The sequence below is a fragment of the Solanum verrucosum genome, unplaced genomic scaffold, assembly GCF_900185275.1.
Source record: "Solanum verrucosum unplaced genomic scaffold, falcon-dt-bn FXZP01000261.1, whole genome shotgun sequence".
In the NCBI taxonomy this organism is placed as follows: Eukaryota; Viridiplantae; Streptophyta; class Magnoliopsida; order Solanales; family Solanaceae; genus Solanum; species Solanum verrucosum.
The window spans coordinates 6837960-6858734 of NW_026019969.1; the positions used below are offsets into that span (position 1 = coordinate 6837960).

Below are 20775 nucleotides of genomic sequence, written 5' to 3' on the forward strand. Positions count from 1 at the left end.
ATATAATCTTAAGAAAACATTTAAATTACATAGCTTATTTTTAAGTTTTTAGTAAAAAAATTAACTCTATTATTGATTGAAGGGAAAAAGGATAAATATACCCCCAACTAACGTAAATGGTATGCAGATACCCTCGGTCATAGTTTTAGGACATTGGTGTCCCTTCCGTCAAAAAACTAGAGCATATATACCCTTTAAACTAACGGGTTGCGGATATACACGTGTCACAATCTTATCCACCGACCTGACATTTATTAAATATTGGATCGACGAATAAGATTTTGCCACCTGTCCCTATTTGGTCTTCCGTTCGAGTGAAGAGCATATATGCTCTAGTTTATGGACGACAGAAGCACCAATGTCCCAAAAGTATGACGAAGGGTATCTACATACCATTTACGATCATTCGGAATATATATGCTCTAATTTGTGTTGGGTCCAAAAACTTCAGTGAGAATAATAATCACAAAATAAAACTGCAGAAAGTTCTCATACCATTAAACCATGCACCAACCCATGTGGTTGGTTTCTGACGTATAATAGTAACTATTATTCATTCAATTTGTTGGTACTATTATTTTTTTTGTCCGTTTTATAAAAGAGTGTTTTTAGGGTAATTATTTAATTTTAACATTTCATATGGTATATTTAAGATTATAAAATTTAATGATATTTTGATACAATATTTAATTTAAGATTATACGATTTACAAGTCTTTTTTATTTTTTTACATATTATGTCATATCAAAATAAGATATATAAATTGAAACGGTGGAGTAATAAAATAACTTATGCCTGCTGAATTTAGATAGTATATACGTTATAACATGTGTAACCTTTTGTCCAAAGCAACCAACTTTTGGTGGAATAATTAAACAAGTATTTCCATAATCAAGATCCACTTTAATTTATTTTTTAAAGAAAGAGGGGTTGGGTAAAGTTATCAACTACGTTTTAGTTTTTAATTCATTTTTGCAGAAGTTCTGTTGAGATCCAACTTATCTATTTTTAGAGTGGAAATTATTTTTATTATCCAAAATGAGTACACTTTATAAGGACAAGTGGGCCGGCACTTGTCTTTTTTGCAGATTTTTGAATTGAATGGATGCTTGATTTGGAAGTTATCAATTTCAATTTTCAGCCACTCCTTTTATTAGCTGGATTTGTTATTATTATAATTTATAGATTACCAATTCCGATCAGAATTATAATTTTTCGAGCTCATACACTATATCCTAAAATGTTGAACTTTATGTCTTTAAAATTTTGATCAGTTACTTACTGTTCAATTCTCGTTTGTTTTTCCTTTGTTTTCTTTTGACATTTTCATCAATCCATAACTTTCCTTTTGTTTTATGAATTTGGCAGTCTGGTGCCTTAAACTTTCACTATGCCTCGGATTCAAGAAAGGATTAGACCACAAAAATTTATTGTATGCAGTCGTATCCTGTATTTTTACAAGAGATTATTTTCACAGTTTTACTGTGACCTAATGATCATATGACTCTTTTTGTCTATCGAAAACAATCTCGCTATCTCTCATCAATATAGAAAAAGATTTGTGTACATCCTATGCTTGATATATTATTTTTGTTGAATTGGGCCAAAAAAGATGAGGGATGGCATACACAAAGGAATATACTATAATCCGCTCAACCTACTCACCTACTTTATTTTCTCTGTGTTTACCAATTGTTTTTTCATTTTTATGTTATTAAAGAAGATTAGAAAAAGTAAACATGAGAATTAACTTTTCAAAACAAGAAAGACTGGATGCTTAATACACCTTTTTATTGAAATAAAAATACTTCTATTAAGAAATTTTGAAAAGCTTAGCCCCAATTATTATTTTTCTGTAAGGTAATTACGGATTACCTATACAATAATTTTCCCAAGAAATGTTATGTGTGGAAATAATACTCACTTCTCAAAAAATGACAAGTAAAAAGAATTTGTCTAGACAGAATAACTCTATGTTTATTTGGAGAAATATGTTTTTGTACAAAGAGGCTCATTCTACAGTAACTTGAATAGGAGTCCCCCATGAGTAGCAAAGAAAGGAGCAAACACCAAAGATTCAACAGCCATAAGCTTGATCAGTATATTCAATGATGGACCAGAAGTGTCCTTTAATGGATCACCAACTGTATCTCCAATTACTGCAGCTTTGTGTGCATCTGATCCTTTTGGTCCTAATGATCTAGCATGTTCTGTTGCACCAGCCTGCAAAAAAAAAAAAGGCGAAAACGTTATCATTGAAAATGACTTTACATATAATATGTTGAAATACTTGAGGCCTTGTTAGTCAGTTACCTCTATGTACTTCTTGGCATTATCCCATGCTCCTCCCGTGTTTGAAGCTGAAATAGCAACCTAGAGTCATCGAAAAATGTGAAATAGTTACTATAAGATTGCGAATTCTAAGAGACATGAATGTTGCAAATTGAAGGTACTAAGAGTTGCATACTTGAACGCCAGAAACGAGAGAACCAGCGAGCACACCAGCTAGTGTTTCCACTCCAAAAAATGTACCAGCAATAAGAGGTGTTAACATGACTAAAGCACCTGGTGGGATCATCTCTTTGAGTGAAGCATCTGTTGAGATTTTGACACAAGTTGCATAGTCTGGTTTTGCTGTTCCTTCCATTAGCCCTGGGATACTATTGAATTGTCTGCGAACTTCTTCAACCATTTTCAGAGCTGCACTGCCTACACTCTTCATTGTCATGGCTGAGAACCAATACGGAAGCATTGCTCCTACTAGCAAACCAATGAAGACCTTAGGTGATAAGACATCGACAGTTTTGATACCAGCTCTGCTCACGTAGGCACCAAACAAAGCAAGAGATACAAGTGCAGCTGATCCAATCGCAAAACCCTGATAATGTGGGAAAGTAGTTTGTCAGGTATACTTGCTCTGGAACTGATGTTCCCAAAAGGCGAGTATCTAGAGTTAGTAGATTCAAAATGAGTGTAATCTTATTATATAAACATTAAAAAAAATGCATAATTTGGTTTGAACAGAAAGCAATGTGTTCCATTGAACCAGTAGAACTCACCCTAGATCCATCTCTGAATTGTTAACAATTCATGTGCACATAATATAGTACAGAAGGCACCAATATCAAGAACACAACTTTGAGCTGTCACTTTGAAGCAAGTCTATTTCACTCAACTCACAAGTGACCTAACTGCCGATTAATTAGAGTTGCTGAAACTTTCTAGTTAAGAAGTGTAAAGGACTCATATAATTGGAAAGAATTTCTATGTACATCAGGAAACACTCATTTGCGTAATTGGACAAACATAGAGAGGTTAATGCTATAGATTAGGAGGAGACTTATCTAACCTTGCCAATTGCAGCTGTTGTGTTCCCAGCAGCATCAAGAGCATCAGTCCTTTCACGAATGCTATGGCTCATTCCAGCCATCTCTGCAATACCACCAGCATTGTCGCTGATAGGACCATAAGCATCTATTGCGAGCCCAGTGGCTATAGTGCTAAGCATTCCCAGAGCAGCGACTGCAATGCCATACATAGCAGCTAAGCTGAAGCTCACATATATAGAAGCGGCAATGGCAAATATGGGAATGATAACCGATTTATATCCAAGAGCCAATCCAAATATTACATTTGTCGCAGCACCAGTCTTGCATGAATCTGCCACTTCTTGTACAGGACTGCAAGATTTTGCAATAGTAGACATTAAGGACATAGATCAGATACTACATAACTTTCCCCCTCCTCAAAATAAAAAAGAAAAAGAGACAAATAACAGGCATAAACACAATGCTTCATTGCTAGTGGAGAGACACTCTTCTCTATTTCATTATGAAACACTAGTTACTATTACTAAGAAGTAGAGAGGAAAACTTGATGGCTAGTTGGATGATTATCATAAGAGATTCTCAACATATCATATGATTCTCGTACTTGAAAATTCACTCTTTTTCCAACCCAGAAAACAGACGGAATTCTAGTTTGATTATCACAGGTCACAATCTCTACTACCTTCTGTAAAGTGATATCAGGGTTTACATTTCCTTAACTGATCATTAGTGACTGATTTCCTTGTTTCCATTCTGAAGCTAATTTTCGTTAACATGTTTGTTTGTCATTTTGTTTCCCCTTTTATGCGATTGGGAAAGACTCACTTAAATAACAAGTAGTATTTGATATGGCTTAAAAATTGGCAAGCTAATTCAACTTATGTCATAGTTAATAATACTGATGTTAAACCTAACATAATGTAATAAAGTTATCCAAGCATAGTTTAACAACTGAAAATACCAACCTGTAAGCGCTGCTAGTGTAATATTCCGTAGTATAACCAATGACCAAGCCAGCCCATAAACCAATTGAAACACAGAAGAATAGGTGCCTGTAGCAATACATAATGATCATGCTATATTGGAAACATAGACAGTAGGTAGAACTATGCACAAAATATGAAGCAAGAAGAAGAATACCAGTTCTTCACCACTTTCTCAGATCCAAAATCGAAAATAGTGAATTCTGATGGCAAAGCAAAGAAACTGACAAAAGCAATTCCAACAGTCATCAGAACAGTTGAGATGAGAAGTTGCCTCTTCAAAGATGGTTCAATCTCAGTCACATTCTTTATCTCAAAAATATCGGTTGCAAAAAGAGTCGTTATCAAGCAAACAACAATTCCCATTGAGCTGATAATCAGAGGATAAGACATAGCCGAGTAGTCATGGCTACTACCAAAGGATGAAATGGATGCAACAAACAGTGCTGCACATGATGACTCAGCATAAGAACCGAATAGATCCGAGCCCATTCCTGCAATATCCCCTACATTATCACCTACATTGTCTGCAATAACCTGTGATCAACAAAGGAAAATATAACACAAAACTTATTAGGCTTCAACTTATAAACAATGTAAGTGTAAAAACTATAGCAAGAGCAGAAGGTCCCAAGATGAGAGATTACAGCTGGGTTGCGGGGATCATCTTCAGGAATATTACGTTCAACTTTGCCTACTAGATCAGCACCAACATCTGCTGCTTTTGTATATATACCTCCACCAACTCTTCCAAAGAGACCCATTGAAGATCCTCCAAGACCGTAACCAGTAATAGACTCATACAGACCCTCCCAATCATCTCCATAGTACAGCTTAAATAAGTTGATAGAGATATATAAAACTAAGAGGCCATTAGCAGCAAGAAGGAATCCCATAACTGCACCAGAGCGAAAAGCTATAATGAAGGCCTTCCCAATGCTTTTCCTTGCTTCCAGAGTCGTTCTTGCATTGGCATACGTTGCGATTTTCATTCCAAGGAAGCCAGAGAGGGCTGAAGTTAGGCCTCCCAGAAAGAAGGCAATGGTGGTGAAGAAAGCATTGGCTAAAGCTGGTTTGCAAATTTTTTCTTTGTTGAAAGTGCAAGGCTCACTTTCTGTGCTGAAATTTTTTACTGATCCAAGGAAGAGAAAAATGATTGCTCCAAATACCACCATGAATATGCCAAGATACTTGTACTCCGTAAACAGGAAGGATGTTGCCCCTGCCAATGTTCGACATAGTTAATATAAAAGTAACAGGACAATCCTGTGGCTTCTTTTATTGGTAACTGGAAGCCTGTTAGTATATGTTAAAAGTTTGCATCCTTAAATCACAATGAAGATACCTTGGCATTAGGATTTTAGTTTTGTTTGTCAGCTATCGATTAATATGAAAAACATTAAATTTGAAAAAGAAGATCGTACTAATTAGATGACATGACAATAACTATTAGAAGAAACATGTAACACAATTATGTTAAAGATGCAGTCTTATGGATTCGGATACAACAATTCAAATAATCTTCTTGATGAAGACAAAAATGGATCATCCTTGAAAACGTGCATTGTTAAGGACATTGAAATGAAGAAGAAATCCATGGATAGTAAAGTAACTATAAACCACATGGAACCAATAACAGTTATAACAATAGGTGAAATGTGAAAAGGTTCATGCTTTGCGGTCAACGAAACCGTTTCAAAGTTTCAAATCCCGATGCAGTCCCAAACAAATTGAGGTCGACTTATATGAATACTCATTAATCCATTTAGCTATACTCATGTCATCATCATTCAAAAGGCTAGGTGATTTCATTTATCTATCTAAGCTTTGGTGAATAGACTTATCTGAAGTACACGTATGATTGTGCATTCCAGCTGACACGGACACCATCATTAATAGAAAAAAGAAAGAAAAGGTTTAGCTATGCGCGGGTCCAGGGAAGGACTGGACCGTCTATTGTACACAGCCTTCCCTACATTTTTGCAAGAGGTTGTTGCTACCGCATGAAGTCACATGGCATTAACTTTACCAGTTATGCCAAGGCTCCCCTCCAATCATCATAACCTTAGTATCTAAACAAAAATGAGAGAGTCAAATTCAGAGAGGTAAAAAAGAGCTCACCTTCAGAAATGGCTTTTTGAATGTCAGCACACTTGGCAACAACATCATCAGAATCAATACCTTCTTCTTGTTCATCTTCTTCAATCAACTTGTCATTGTGTTCACTTTCCAATTTTGACCCACTGGAGACTCTGACCTTTGAGACCAAAAACCACTGAAGCAGAGCAAAACCAATGCCAATAAAAGCAGCTAAAGGTATCAGAATCTGTGTTAAGGCCTCACTCATCAAACCCATCTCTCACACTTTTTCAACTTTCTTGAATACTTCACTTTCTATATAACCACACAACAAAAAGGAAACATTTCTTGAAAATAAAAGACTATATGACTATTTATAAAGAACTAAAGAGAATAAAATAAAACAAAATATGGTATTTCTTAAGACTATTTGTAAATATTAAATGCACACGAAAAAAATTAAATCTACGTAGCTTAGCATGCAAGGAAATTGTTGGAAAGCTTTAAGTTGGTTGATTTGATTAACCGTTATGTTTGAATAAGAAAAATTACTCCCCAAGAGACCTGCTAGGAAATACCTCATGTAAAGAGCAATTGTTAAGTAAAATCAAATTAATCAACATCCATAGGATTATGTATTTTTCAATTTACAATTTCTGACTAACCATTGCTTAATCGTGGAAATTTTGACTTCTCTTAATTTTTCAGAATTAGATGGTTTAAATTTAAACTAATCAAGAGTCAACCAAAGATGCCTCACTAATAAGATACTTGTATAAAAACAAAAAAGTAAGTTTGTAAAGTTTATGTATGTAATGTGATCAATGTAATTAGGTTCAACTATTTATGCCATTAACTACCTAATTAGGTTCAACCTTGTTAAGTATTCAAACTCCAATTTTCCTTAATCCAGTCATTATGGAAAAACCAAATTTAAAAAAAAAAGAGAGTATAGTTTAGTGTCCGTAATTTCTTGCAGGGTTCTCAGCGGTCAACTTGAAGCTATGCATGTATTTTGAATTGTCTTAGTGGAAAATTACTTACCGATTAAGATTTAAGAATAAATAATCAAGGTGTTCCTTCTGCGTTTCTACCAAACCCAAGACTGCATTAAAAAAATAACAGAAGGTCAACTTATTTGCGATTATTTGATCACGCCTTTCAGAGATTATACGTTTTAGAAAATTTGAAAAACTTTTAATACTCTTATAGTGAGTAATATGGTAAGTGAGAATTTGTATAATAATCCGCAACTTATTTGGGAGTGAGGCATAATTAATATTGTTATTGTTTATAAAGCATGGAAGGTTCAGCACATAACTAATGTTTATCTATTTCACTGATTCAGTCCATGGAATAACTTCAGGCAAACCAAATCAAATAAAACATGTCGAGAATGATGATTTACAATTCAGTACTCCAATCTCTCTTGGAGCAAAAACTACCACAGCATGCTAAATAAGAACAAGGAAGCTCTGGGATCATAACAATATTATGCACATAGCTCCGTTTACCAGCAAAGGAGACACATCAAACACTAATAACAAGAAACGGATGCACCACATGAGATGCAACTGTTATTGGCGTGACTTGCAATGTCCTCCATAACAATTAGTATAAAGGGAAGTGACTGAGATGTCGATAACATCTGATTGGAAATCTTTTTCGATGCAGCAGCCTGCAGCTCCTTTTCCATTGCTCCCTCCCTCATCCCAACAACTGGAAGATTAACATAAAGGGCAGTTACTGAAATGTCAATAACATCTGACTGGAAATCCTCTCCGGTGCTGCAGCCTGCAGCTCCTCTATGCAACTATCTCCCTTGTTGAACAAATTGCAGAGAATGAGAACATCTCCATAGATGCTCCGCATAAATTAACTTCATATTAGTCAGTATGTTCCAATTTAGTTGCAGATACTGTATAAGAAAATCCTAAATAGCAGATAGTCAACAACTACCGAGAATATTTTTCTCTAGTCCAAAGCAAGATAAATAGCATATCGTCAGCAACTTTATCCTCCAAAAAAAGTGTACTGTTAAACTTTTTCCATCTATCTGAACCTTGATGGATAGAGTCACTAACATTTTTGCAGATGAGAGATAGCAGTTACCCGGCGTATTAGTCTGGGTGTGCTCAAGTTGGTCTGCACACCAGCTTTATCCCCCAAAAAAATAAAAATCGTCAACAATTATGAAGTATATTTATCAAAAGTTAGAACATGAAACATAGTATTTTGCACAAAACGGAGATGATTTTGAGACAACTCTTTACAAGAAGAAGTCCACAGACATCAACTATAATTCGGGAAAAAACATCCACTAAAAGCAATAAAGCACATATATGCTGAATTGCACAAGATATGTAGACACATCCACTGAACATGATCTCTTGTAGGTGTTGTGTTCACAGCAGTACACAACATTTTTGTTTTTGACAATAACCAGAAAAATGTATAGCCTATTCACATGTATAGGATCTTGGATGATACTAAACATGTAAACATGCTAGGTTTTGCATGAAGGATTTAGCGAAAACAGCTGGTATATTAAGATTCACATCCTAAGATACACTGCCAAGAAAATTGGTGGGCAGACTCCCGTTTTTTTTAGCTTTCCATTACGTGGGCCAAAATGGGTGCTTCATTTGATCAGGAATCACTTATCGACAAAATAATTTAAGCAAAAGGAAAAATGTGTTGAAGTCCATAAACAACACTAATAAAATTAGGGAACCAATTGCATTTGTATTTGCTAATCACAAAATAAAAGCAGCATTGTCACTCAAAACAGAACAGCCACAGACCCCCCACCACTGACAAAGGAAAAGAAGAAGAAGAAAGAAAAATTCAATTGAAAGAAAACCCCACAACAGTTTGCATTGACTTCTCTATATACAAAGGTATCTCTTTTTCCTCTACTGCATTTTAATAAAGTGCCATCCAGTGATAATTTCTCGCTCTCTCCTTCTCCAACTTACCCTCTAGGTGTATAAAACAACAAATAACTTATAAACTTTAAACATTGTCATAACAATTTCAAGAAGCAAAAATTAAGAGGAAAAAGAACTACTATCAAAGTCAACAAAGTAATGAAGGCTAGGATTTTACCATTTGCTTGAGAGAGCTCAAAATACTATCAAACTGCAAGATCTATCATTACTCGAACTGAGACCTTAAAGGTTGAATGGCCCAGGAAGGTAAAGGTGCCTGAAGCAGCATTGGTTTCCCAGTAATAGGATGCTCAAAAGATAAACTTTCTGCATGAAGTTCATGACTATCATATCTGCTTCCTTTCCACTCATAGACACCTTCATATCTTACATCTCCTCGTATAGGAATTCCAAGATACTGGCAATGCAAGCGAATTTGGTGTGTTCTTCCACTCCGAGGGCTCGCCCTGACCAAAATCTCATCTTTCTTCAAGTCACAACCAATGACTGATTTCTCTTGAACTATGACTACATCTTCATCTTTATGAAAGTCAGAAACCTCTTTAAAACACCCAAGACCATTCACTGATAATACTTCAAAAGAGGTCTCCATGTCTTTAACAAGTGATCCACCTGGCAGTTTTCTGCCCGCATCTGATGCAGCATAAACACGCCAAGCTCCATATTTTGACCGTCCATGACCTGATTTTACAGTTATTTTTTCCCATTTAGGAGCAAGCCCAACACAGTAAGCCAGGTATGTTTTTCGTACTTTATGGTCTGTAAATGCTTTTACGAACTTAGCTGCTACTTTGTGTAACTTAGTAATCAGCATCACACCACTTGTGTCACGATCAAGTCTATTAGCTAAATGAAGCTCGGAAACATTAGCCCCTGAAGATATTGCAAGTGGAGGTGAAAACATAAGGAAACCTCACAAGTATCCAAGTAGTATTAGTCTTCATATATTTCTTAACTTAAAATATAAAATGATTCAAATGTTTAACGATAAAAACAACATAATATGATTAAAAGCCTCTGTTCGATTCATTCCTCTTCTTTCCGAAATCATCTTTGGGAGTGTAAAAGCCTCTGTTTGATTATACATTGTTAATAAACAGAAGTACAAGTATTACACCGATCAAGCAAGGGTTTAGTGACATCCGCAGGTGTATATTATGTATACTACGACCTATAAACTACAAACAAAAGAGTTCATATGGTCAGTTACTCAGTCTATAGAATCAATTTAACTGAAATTATATTTTGCTAATCCAAATGTTATCTATGAGTAAGTAATAATCCCCTTCCAACTCCAAATATTACAGAAGACAACCAATTGTACACGAAAGGAATCTCACCAGTGTCATTGAGTAAATCCGGGAGTGAAGACAAAACGCTCTCGCAGTAAATTCCTTGAGGCTTATTAACCGCAATGATCCATTCGTCTTCAAAGATAACATGACTTCTCGAGAGAGAAAACAAAGCAGATTTCGAAGAAGCTGTTAAGGCTCTATTCGGCTCTATGTCCTTAGATAAGGCAGGCAATGGCGGAGATAATGGTACTGGGTAATCTGTGGTTGCCGCCGAGGGAGAATCGAAGTAGCTTTGGCTCGCCATGAAGATGAATCGACGGTGCCGGGAAATTCTGGTAGAAGAAGCGAAGAAATTTATCAAAGGGATTTGGAGGAGAGGGAACTTTACTGTCATTTGGATTTTCGGCTCTAGGGATTTAACCAATATTGCCCTAAACTTTTCAGTTTAGTCCGTTACGAGTGTAAGTTAAAAATGTAAAAACTCACGGCGTGCGGGCACCGTCTTTTTTTTTTAAATTTAAATAAGTGTAATAAATATTTTTTATAAAGAAATTGCAAAATTATAATAATAAATTATAAATAGCCTAAAAAGTCAATTTTCTTCGTTTAAGTGGGACAATGAATTAAGGGTTATAGAAAAGTTTCAAAATTAAGGATTGGTGACTCAAGTTTTAATTATTGAGTAGGGGTGATAATTTTTAAATTAAAAATTAAGGGGTTGAATTTTTCATCCCTAAATTTTTTATTTTACACTTTAGTCCTTCTTAAAATAATAAGAAATTGAGGGGAAAAAAGGGTACCAACTGATCATTTTTTCCCTTTTTCTCTCTTGCTTATATTCTTTCATTGTTGGGGGCCATTGTTTGTTGTTGCTCTTCTTCTTCATTCTTCTTCTTGTTGTTCATCACCAACTTCTTCTAGTTGTTCATCATTTTTTTCTTCTTCAGTTGATATTCACATTGTACTGTTGCTTTCAAACCAATTTTCATTAATATATCATTGTGCGTTACATTATAGGTGATTTTGGTAAGTAAACTAATTATTTTTATTCTAATTTTTCATTTTGGTAGTTTGAGTGTTTCTTCAAAAAATTTACAGCCCCGTAGCCAATAGATAAGTCATCTGTTGCAACAAATAGATTACCTGTTGGATATATATTACAATATCATGTCAAGCTAGGACTGAACCAGAAGAATCTCCTAACAGATAAGTCATTTATTGTAATCGATAAGTCATCTGCTGCATCAGATGACTTATCTATTGCCACAGAGGGCTTAGTTGTTAGATACATATTACAATATCAGGCCAAGCTGGGAAAGAACCAGAAGCTTGTCACAACAGATGAGCCATTTATTGCAAATTATGAGTCATCTGTTGCACCAGCTCATATGTTGCAACAGATGACTTACCCGTTAAATACATGTTACAGTACTAAGCTAAACTAGGACAAAATCATAAATTTGTCCAAAAAGGTAAGTCATATATTGCAACAGATCAATTACCTATTGCAACGAATCAATTACATGCTGCAACATGACTTATTTATCACAATAATTGACTTACATACTGAACAAGCTTCTAGTTATGGACATGCATCCAACAAGTGAATCATCAGTTGTAACAAGTGAATCATCTGCTGCAACGAATGACCTACTTGTTGCAATAGATGATTGACTTGTAGGGACAATGATTGTGCATAAGATTTTTAACTGTATATAGCCACTCAACTTTACTATACAATCATTATTAAATATTTTAAATAAATTCCTTTAGCATCATTAATAGAAGAATCAGTAACAATATTTGTTGATTGTTATGGTGAATAGATTGAGAAGAACAATCGATTTATTTAGTGTTGGAAAGATGGTGACATGTCACAGTCAGTATTGATGACCGTCCAAAGGGATATTTTGTATCATGATTTTGTGAACTTAATCAAAGAATATCCAATTAGCCAATTACAAGTTTAGTATCAACGGTCATGGTGATATTGTCGCGGTCAATCTTCAAACAAGAACGTGCACATGTAGAGTTTTTGACTTGAACAAATTACCTTGTCCACAGGCTATGGCAGCGCTTCGATCCCAATATGATGCACATTTTGGAAATCAGATTTATGAGCACTCGTCTTCATATTATTCGGTGGAAAAATACATAATTGCGTATTGTGAAGAAATTAATCTGGTGCCTCCTGAAGATTCTTGGATTGTATCTTTGGAGTTTTTTGAGAGAGAAATACCTCATCCATATGTTACCCCAAGCAAATTGGGAATAAGACGAACGAAAAGGAGGCGTGGAGTCGGGGAATCATTTCCAACAAGAAAAAATAAGTGTTCAATATGTAAAAATATTGGACACAAAAGAACAACATGTCCGGTTCGAAATGCTCCATAATTATTGTAATAGTGAAATAACTATTTTGTACTTAGTCATGAATCTGATAATTTTAATTCATTTTGGTTAATTGTGTGTGTTCATATTTATTATATAAAATATATTAGTTATGCTCATTCATTGCAACAAACTTTGCATATTTTGCATTAGGTGCATTAACTATTGTATAATTTGTTGCAATATATAACTCATCTGTTGAAAATAATCAAATAAATATAATTATCTGTTGCAACAATTATAGAAATATGTTATAACAAATGTCTAATATGCTCATCTGTTGCAATTGATGTTTCATTTATTGCAACATATGAGCATATATGTTTGATCATTTTCAACCGACTCTATATATATTTGATATGAAATGCTTCATTAACTCATAATTAGTAATAAATAAAGTTATTTAATTTTAATTACCTTTTAATTAATAAGTTCAATTACATTTTCAATGTACTGTAGAGTAATTACATGATCAACTAATTGTATTCGTCTTAAATAAAGTGATCCGTTGATTATTTTGATATAAATACTTCGTTAGTCCATATTTAGTGATAAATAAAGTTGTTTAATTATAATTACCTTTTAATTAATAAGTTCAATTATATTTTAATTATAGCATTATCTATTGCAATAGATAACTCATTTGTTGAAAATAATCAAATAAATATGATCATCTGTTGCAACAAATATATATTTGTTACAACAAATGTCTAATATGCATTATTTGTTGTAATAGATGGCCCATATATGCTCATATGTTGTAATGGATGATTCATCTGTTGCAACGTATGATCATATATGTTTGAACGGACTCTATTATATGTGTCATCTATTGCAACAAGTAACTCATAACTTGCTGCAACATATGTCTATTTCCAATAGTATAATTTAACATTTTCCAAATCTAATAATACAATGGATTCATTGTAAAATAGCTGAACATCTATAAAATATAAAATATTGTCATTAGTAATTACAAAATATGATTAACTAAATATGATAAGTGTTCACGAATTACAATCCAATCAACATGCTCACCACCACTTTTAACACCAGCATCACTAATATCAACACCAACGTCAACACTAAAATCTATTGCAACATCATCAGCATCACCAGAAACAATAGGTGTTTCCCTTTTGATCGTTGTTGCTCCAGCCAATTTTTTTTTTATCAGATCCACTGTAGGGTCTTATTTTGTGTCAATATTTCCTAGAGTTAAAAAGAATGATATTTGTATCTCTTGCTTTGTGGGGACAAGCCATGGATATACAATCTATAAACAAAAATAGTTTACATTAAAACTAATCTATAAATTATAATAGATGAAATATTTATTATAATATTTATCTATATATTTTATTTTTAACAGATGGACAATTTATTGCAACAGATGACCTATCTGGTGCAACAATGGACCATCTATTGGAAGAAAGGAAAACAATAGCAAATGACCAAGTTTCTTATAACAGATGACTCATATGTTGCAGCAGATAGGTCAATTGTGGGAAGTAAGCAAATAGAACTATAGAAGCAAGTTATTGAGATTTCGTCCATTAAATGACCCATCTATTCCAACAGATCGGTAATTTGTTGGACGAAAGCAAAACAACATCAAAAGATTGAGATTTCATCCAATATTTGACCTATTTGTTGCAACAAATAGGTTATTTGTTGGACCTAAGTAAAACAACAAATGATTAAGTTTTTGTTCAACAAATGACCCATCTATTGAAACAGATAGATAATCTGTTGGATGAAAGCAAAACAACAACAAATTATTGAGATTTCGTCTAATATATGACCTATCTATTGCAACAAATAGGTCATATGTTGGTACTAAGTAAAACAACAACAACAAATGATTATGTTTTCGTCTAACAAATGACCCATCTATTGCAACAAATCAGTCATCTGTTGAACAAAATCAAAACAGTAGCAAACTCTTATATTGTCTAGGCATTACAAGGTTCAACAAAAAAGTGCATGTTGAATTTTTTACCTACTTCAGCCATAAAAGCAAACTAGCACTTCTTCAGTTAAAACCCTATTTAGAGCAAGAAGACTAACTACCAAAACTTACCCTTTTATTCTTTTTTTCTAATAGTGATGTTTAGATCAGCTTGCATGCATCTCAACAAAGTATCCATTACTAAGTTCAATTACTTTGCCTAGTTTGTCTATACAGATGAAGCATGTCATCAAGCTTGCTAATTTATCCAACAAGGAGAAGACACAAAGTAGTAGCCCTTAGTTACACAATCATGTAAATAGTTATGGGAAACAAAGTTATGATTTTGTATCATATTAGTATAGATTAAGTCAAAAATAACAGTTGCAATGGAAGATCAGAAATGAATAGAACAAAAATAATCAATCTTTATCATCCCAAAAAAAAATACAACAAAAACAAATGTAAGATTAAGAAAAGAGGAATGAACAAAAAAGTAGGGACACCCTTTCTTTCTTTCCTTTCTTGAGTGTTCTAACCTCCACCTTCCACCCATTAGGAACCCAATTGGGCAAACCCCTTTTCTTCCCCATCTCACCTAAATTATCAACTAACCCCACTAATCCTCTCAAAGTACCCCAAAAAACAAATAAACAAATAAAAATCAAATCTTACCAAAAACTGTCCTAAAGCATAGGGTGGGGTTAGTCGATTTGCTCTTCTTAGAACAATCAGTTGGTCCACTTGCTAAAGCATAAACAAGCAAAAGCTTCATTGTCTCAACATGAATCGCACAAAACTTGGGCAGCTCTTGAGGGAAGAGTATGCGCTATTAAAAAAAAAAAACTAAAAAGCCCTAATTTTTTTCAAAAAAATAAAGCTTTACCTGCAAATTGTTGTTCCTTTGGATGGTTAGAATAGAAGAATCGAAAGTTCAAAGTACGGCCGTCGGAAATTGAAAGTTGCCGGAGAAATTGCTTGTCCCAATCGAAGCAATTTTTAATTTTTGGGAAGTATGAAAAATTTTCTACAGAGAGGAGAACGTTTGAGAGAGGGGAAGGGCTTTTTAGTGAGAGGAGAACATTTGAGAGAGGGGAAGGGAGTGGAAAGTTTGTTTATTTAGTGGGGGGATTGTTTTGTATTTTTTTAAAAATTATATGTTTTGAAAATGTTAATTGAGTCCACAATTAACTTAATTTAGTATTTAAGTATGTTTGACCTTTTTTGGTCAATATAGTCACCAATAACTAATTCAAAACTTAAAGCACACCTTTCATTCAATTTTCTCGTTTAAGTTATACTTCTTTTTTTCAAAAAAAAATAAAAATCTATACTCATTTGAGACAAAAGACTGATGTGCCATTTTTTTTCTCCTTTTCCTTGCTTTTTGGGATTTGAGATTATTAGTTTTTTTTTATGCATTAGTGTTAAATTTGAATTAATTTTGTTTCGTTTTACATGAAATAATAAGTTCATAATAGTTAAAAAGCTCGAAAATAAACTCGTGTAGTTAGAAAAGTTTTAAAACAAAGGCAAATCAATATTATTGTAAAATAGGTTTATTCAATTTGTTATTATTTTTGGTTACTTTCTTATTGTTGAAAATGTTGAAAGATAAAACTTAAAGATTATCTCTAAAATAAGGACCTTCTTTCAAATAACCTTTGTCGGATTGTAAACATTCTAAATTGATAATTAAACTAGTAAGATAAGTGTTATCAATTTCTATTAATCGATTAAAAGTTCTTAGCGGTTTAGATATTTATTTATCCAATAAAACTATTTTTTTTTATTTAAGCAAATGAAACAAACGTTATGATGTTTGTTACTTCATGACGTTTGTATAGGTCTCGTATTTGTTAGTTCATGATGTTTGTATTCACATAATATTTATTGCTAAAACAAGCATCATGATCTAATAAATATGAGACCTATAAATAAAAAATATATCAATCCAAACAGAATTACTAAAATAATATTGTGAAATAACTTGCGAAAAACTGCATTTCAAAAACATGAATTCATACACGTTAAGTACAACCTTGTATTTTTAGTGTTAATAGTGCCTATTCATTTCAAATCAAAACAAAAAAATTAAAGAGTTTAGATATTTGTCTGTCATTTAATTCAACAAAAAAAAATGAATTAATACAAACTTAGATGCAATAGCATTCTCTTAAATATGTCCCTTGTAACAAACTATAATTTGAAATTTTGAACTACAATGCAAAAAGATGAACCAAAGTTGATACTCCAAAAGTATAATGCTTCGTTGTTGAGAAATAAGAAAGTGTTTATATCTCTAAAAATAATAATATAAGCCACCTTTTATAACATTAGGAATAAAAAAAATAGGTTTTATATGATCTTCTTAGCTTATTGATTAACCATTAACTAAAATCTAAGAACTGAAAATTGAACCGATAGTTCAATAATTTTAATTTACATAATCGTTAACCTAATAACCTCACAACACTAAATTAACATTTTTTTGTTTCAATTTATCAGTTAAATTGATTTTTTCACACACCTAATTTTGAAGGGCCTTAATTATATCAATAATTGTATTTTTTTTGTGGTTTTTAAAATAATCAAAACTTTACCATTTGGTAAAAGTTTACACACCAATGAAAACTGTATAAAGAAAAGAAAAATCAATTCCTCTTCCTGAATTTCAATTTCTATAAAGACAAATACATCTCTATTTGTTTTTCCTCAATTTTCATAAAATCGCACATACGCGAGAATAAAATTTTCCTCTTTATATTTTATATGATACAAAAGTTGTGGTTTCATCATTTTTTGTACTCCAGGATTTGTTTCATTTTCTTGGAAGTCCGTTTTAAATGTTTTAGACTGATTTTTCTTTTAAGTAGCTTGTAAATTAAAAGTTATAAGTCACAGATAATCATATGATCATATCCAAATTATCAATTTTAGGCTATTTTTTTGGGTACTTTTTTTACCTAGAAATAAATATTTTAAAATACTTTTTTATCTGTTTCAAACATCTTTCGTAAAAAAACTTAAAAATAAAAAAATTACTTATAAATCTATCTATATATAATATAAAGCTAGATAAAAGAAAAGTGACGTGGCACCTCTCTTTGGCCAAAAATTCTATTTATCTTTTTCTCATTTTTTTGACAATTTTTTCTATTTTTAAAATTATTATTGTACAAAAATTAATGTGCCAATTACTACTCCACTTATTCATATTATTTAATATAAAAATTTAATTGTCTTTATTTTCATTACTCCCATGTATTTTGATAACCATAACTCCTAATTCATATTAATAGAGTCATATTCATGATATCTTTTGGTATTCCATATTATGTCCTATAAATAGAGGCATTATAAATTTTTGTTTACAAATGAAATGATCAAATTTATATGTATAGTTGAGCTAGGTTATTAACTAGGTGATAAACTTGCTCATCGTTTTGACCAAGAATCACAATTTTTTTTGTAATTTAATAAAATAGCATTTTATAGCTCATATATTCCTTTCAACTTTTTACTTATATAAATTTAATTGTTTTATTGCAAGTGTCTTTTTTTGAATGGGAAAAATCATCTTCTCCATGATATTGATAAATTGATCGAATTTCAGTCTCGCAATTTAGTGAGAAAATTTAAACAAGGTCCCGCAAGATTATTGGCGAAAAGGTATACTTATTTTTCTTTTTTATTTACATGTAAGTCGTATTTTTTATTACTTGAATTTTATTGTAAGAAATTTGCAAGAGTTTAAAGTAATGCAAATTTTATATCAAAAGCTCAGTGTCAAATTGCTAAAAAGTCGTTTTAGTTTTTTTTTTTTAAATGTAAAAATTAATGGTTTTTATTTTCATAACTTCCATAAAATTTTATTATTATAACCTCTAAAATAATTAATAGTCATATTCATGATATTATTTGGTATTCTATATTGTGATCCTATAAATAGAGAGATTGTAAGACTTTGTTGAAATGAGCACATCAACATTTTAAGTTGTCATATTTTTAGTGTTTATTATGTTGATGTTTTGGTTCTTGAAGAATTAGATAAAGACTATTGAATGGTGATTATGGCTTGTGGAACTGGATATCAACAAGAGATCGGAAGATTGTACATTAATTTTGTATTTTTTTAATGTTTTAATAATTAAGATCGTAAGAATGATGTTGTATTATTTTTTTTATTTTTTTTAGTTCTCTCATGATTTCTCTTAATTTTGTATTTTATATAAAGTTTTGATTGTCGTAAATTTATAATTTCATTTCGTTCAAAATAGTAACCGTGACTTTGTTGGACATAATTATCTCTTCTTTTCTTTTTTATGTCCGTTTAGTTCCTTAAAAATGTCTAACTATAATTTTTTCCCATGAATTGTCAATTGTAAATATTTCATTACAAGTTTTAAATAACAATAAAATCTACACAATAATGCTAAGAATTCTGTTTTTTCTTCTTCTTTTTTTCCTTTACAATTTCTCTATCTTTTTTATTGTAGAATAATAAATATGTCAATTAACTATTCATTTATATTCTTTAACACAAAACTCAATAGTCATTATTTTCGTTACTCCCACAATTTTATTATCATAATATCTAAATATAATAGTCATAATCTTGACATTATTTGTTATTCATACTATAGTCCTATAAATAAAAGCATTGTAAGACTTTGGATAAATGATCACACGAGCCTTTTAAATTGTTATATTTCCGATACTTAAATTATTCATTCTTTAATTTGACTTGAAGAATAAAATAAAAGCTATTGAATGGTGATCGACTTGTGAAAATGGATATCGATAAAAGTTCAAAAAATTGTGTATTGATTTCATATTTTTTCTTTTTAATTTTTAATGATTAGGATTGTAAGCTGTGTAAAAAAATTGTTACATTTTTTTTTATGATTCCTCTTTATTTTTTATTTTATATAAAAAATTTCTTGTCGTAAGTTTAATTATATTTTCTTCTGATTTAAAAGAATAACTTATGATTTCGTTGGAAGCCATCTAACTACTAACCAAATATTTTTTCTCTATGAAATCAATTATGTATCTGAATAAATATATAATGACATCTTATCATTTTTTATAACCGCGGATATGCTCACTAGTAAAATAAATAAATCCGAACACCTTTGTTTTTATTTTGGGGTAAAGGTGGAGTTTTTCATTTTTCACAGATAGATAGATAGATATATTTGGGAGAAAAAGCTCAAAATAATCCTCCATATTTGAATTTAGAATCAAAGTAATCCTTATAATTTAACATGGAGCACTAATAGTCCTCCATGTTTCAACAATTGGTGCATATTTAGTACTCCCCTAAATAGCCGTCTAATTTTTTACGGCACTTTTCTTTACACGCGAGAAATGCTTTCTGAACTCAAACCCTCCCCGTCTTTGTTCTTCTTCAAATAGTATCAATACCTAATTTATCCATCATAACTCTGTTTCTTTCATCTATTTGCATAAATGAAACAGACCGAGAAGTAATATTCAATATGTCAGCGGCGTTTCAATGATTTTTGAGGAATGCCTTTTTTTTTTCCATCTCTTTCAATGGAAGTCTCAGGCAGAAGAAAAATTCTTCATTTGCAAAGCATTCTTCATCATTATTGATATATGTGCATCTATAGGAAACGTATTTGCACACCAGATACTCGACCAATTGTCCCATTGATCATTTTGATTGTCCCAATTATGACATATACATGCTAAACATGAGTGAGCTCGAAGACAATTAGAGGCACGCGATAATCTAGAAGAGAAACCAGGCAGATTCAAGCTCTACCT

The 20775-nt window shown here is 32.1% G+C and overlaps 2 protein-coding genes across 3 annotated transcripts; both read right to left on the reverse strand.

The window, feature by feature from the left end:
• Positions 1–1774: 1774 nt before the first annotated feature.
• LOC125815742 (pyrophosphate-energized vacuolar membrane proton pump 1-like) lies at positions 1775–6734 on the reverse strand. Its single transcript, XM_049495291.1, has 8 exons — positions 6434–6734; positions 4960–5534; positions 4470–4849; positions 4295–4381; positions 3350–3680; positions 2468–2878; positions 2314–2373; positions 1775–2223 (listed from the first exon to the last, which is right to left on the reverse strand). Exons 1-8 carry the CDS (start codon positions 6666–6668, stop codon positions 2017–2019), a joined length of 2286 nt encoding a protein of 761 aa, XP_049351248.1. The 5' UTR covers positions 6669–6734; the 3' UTR covers positions 1775–2016.
• Positions 6735–8103: 1369 nt separating this feature from the next.
• LOC125816304 (RNA pseudouridine synthase 1) lies at positions 8104–11075 on the reverse strand. 2 transcript variants are annotated; one of them, XM_049495891.1, is made up of 3 exons: positions 10683–11075; positions 9500–10215; positions 8104–8212 (listed from the first exon to the last, which is right to left on the reverse strand). In XM_049495891.1, the coding sequence occupies exons 1-2, from the start codon at positions 11029–11031 to the stop codon at positions 9548–9550; spliced, it is 1017 nt and encodes a 338-aa protein (XP_049351848.1). In that variant the 5' UTR covers positions 11032–11075; the 3' UTR covers positions 8104–8212; positions 9500–9547. The 2 variants fall into 2 exon arrangements, with proteins under 2 accessions (XP_049351848.1, XP_049351847.1); XM_049495890.1 differs by having other exon boundaries at positions 8104–8270.
• Between the last annotated feature and the right edge of the window lie 9700 nt (positions 11076–20775).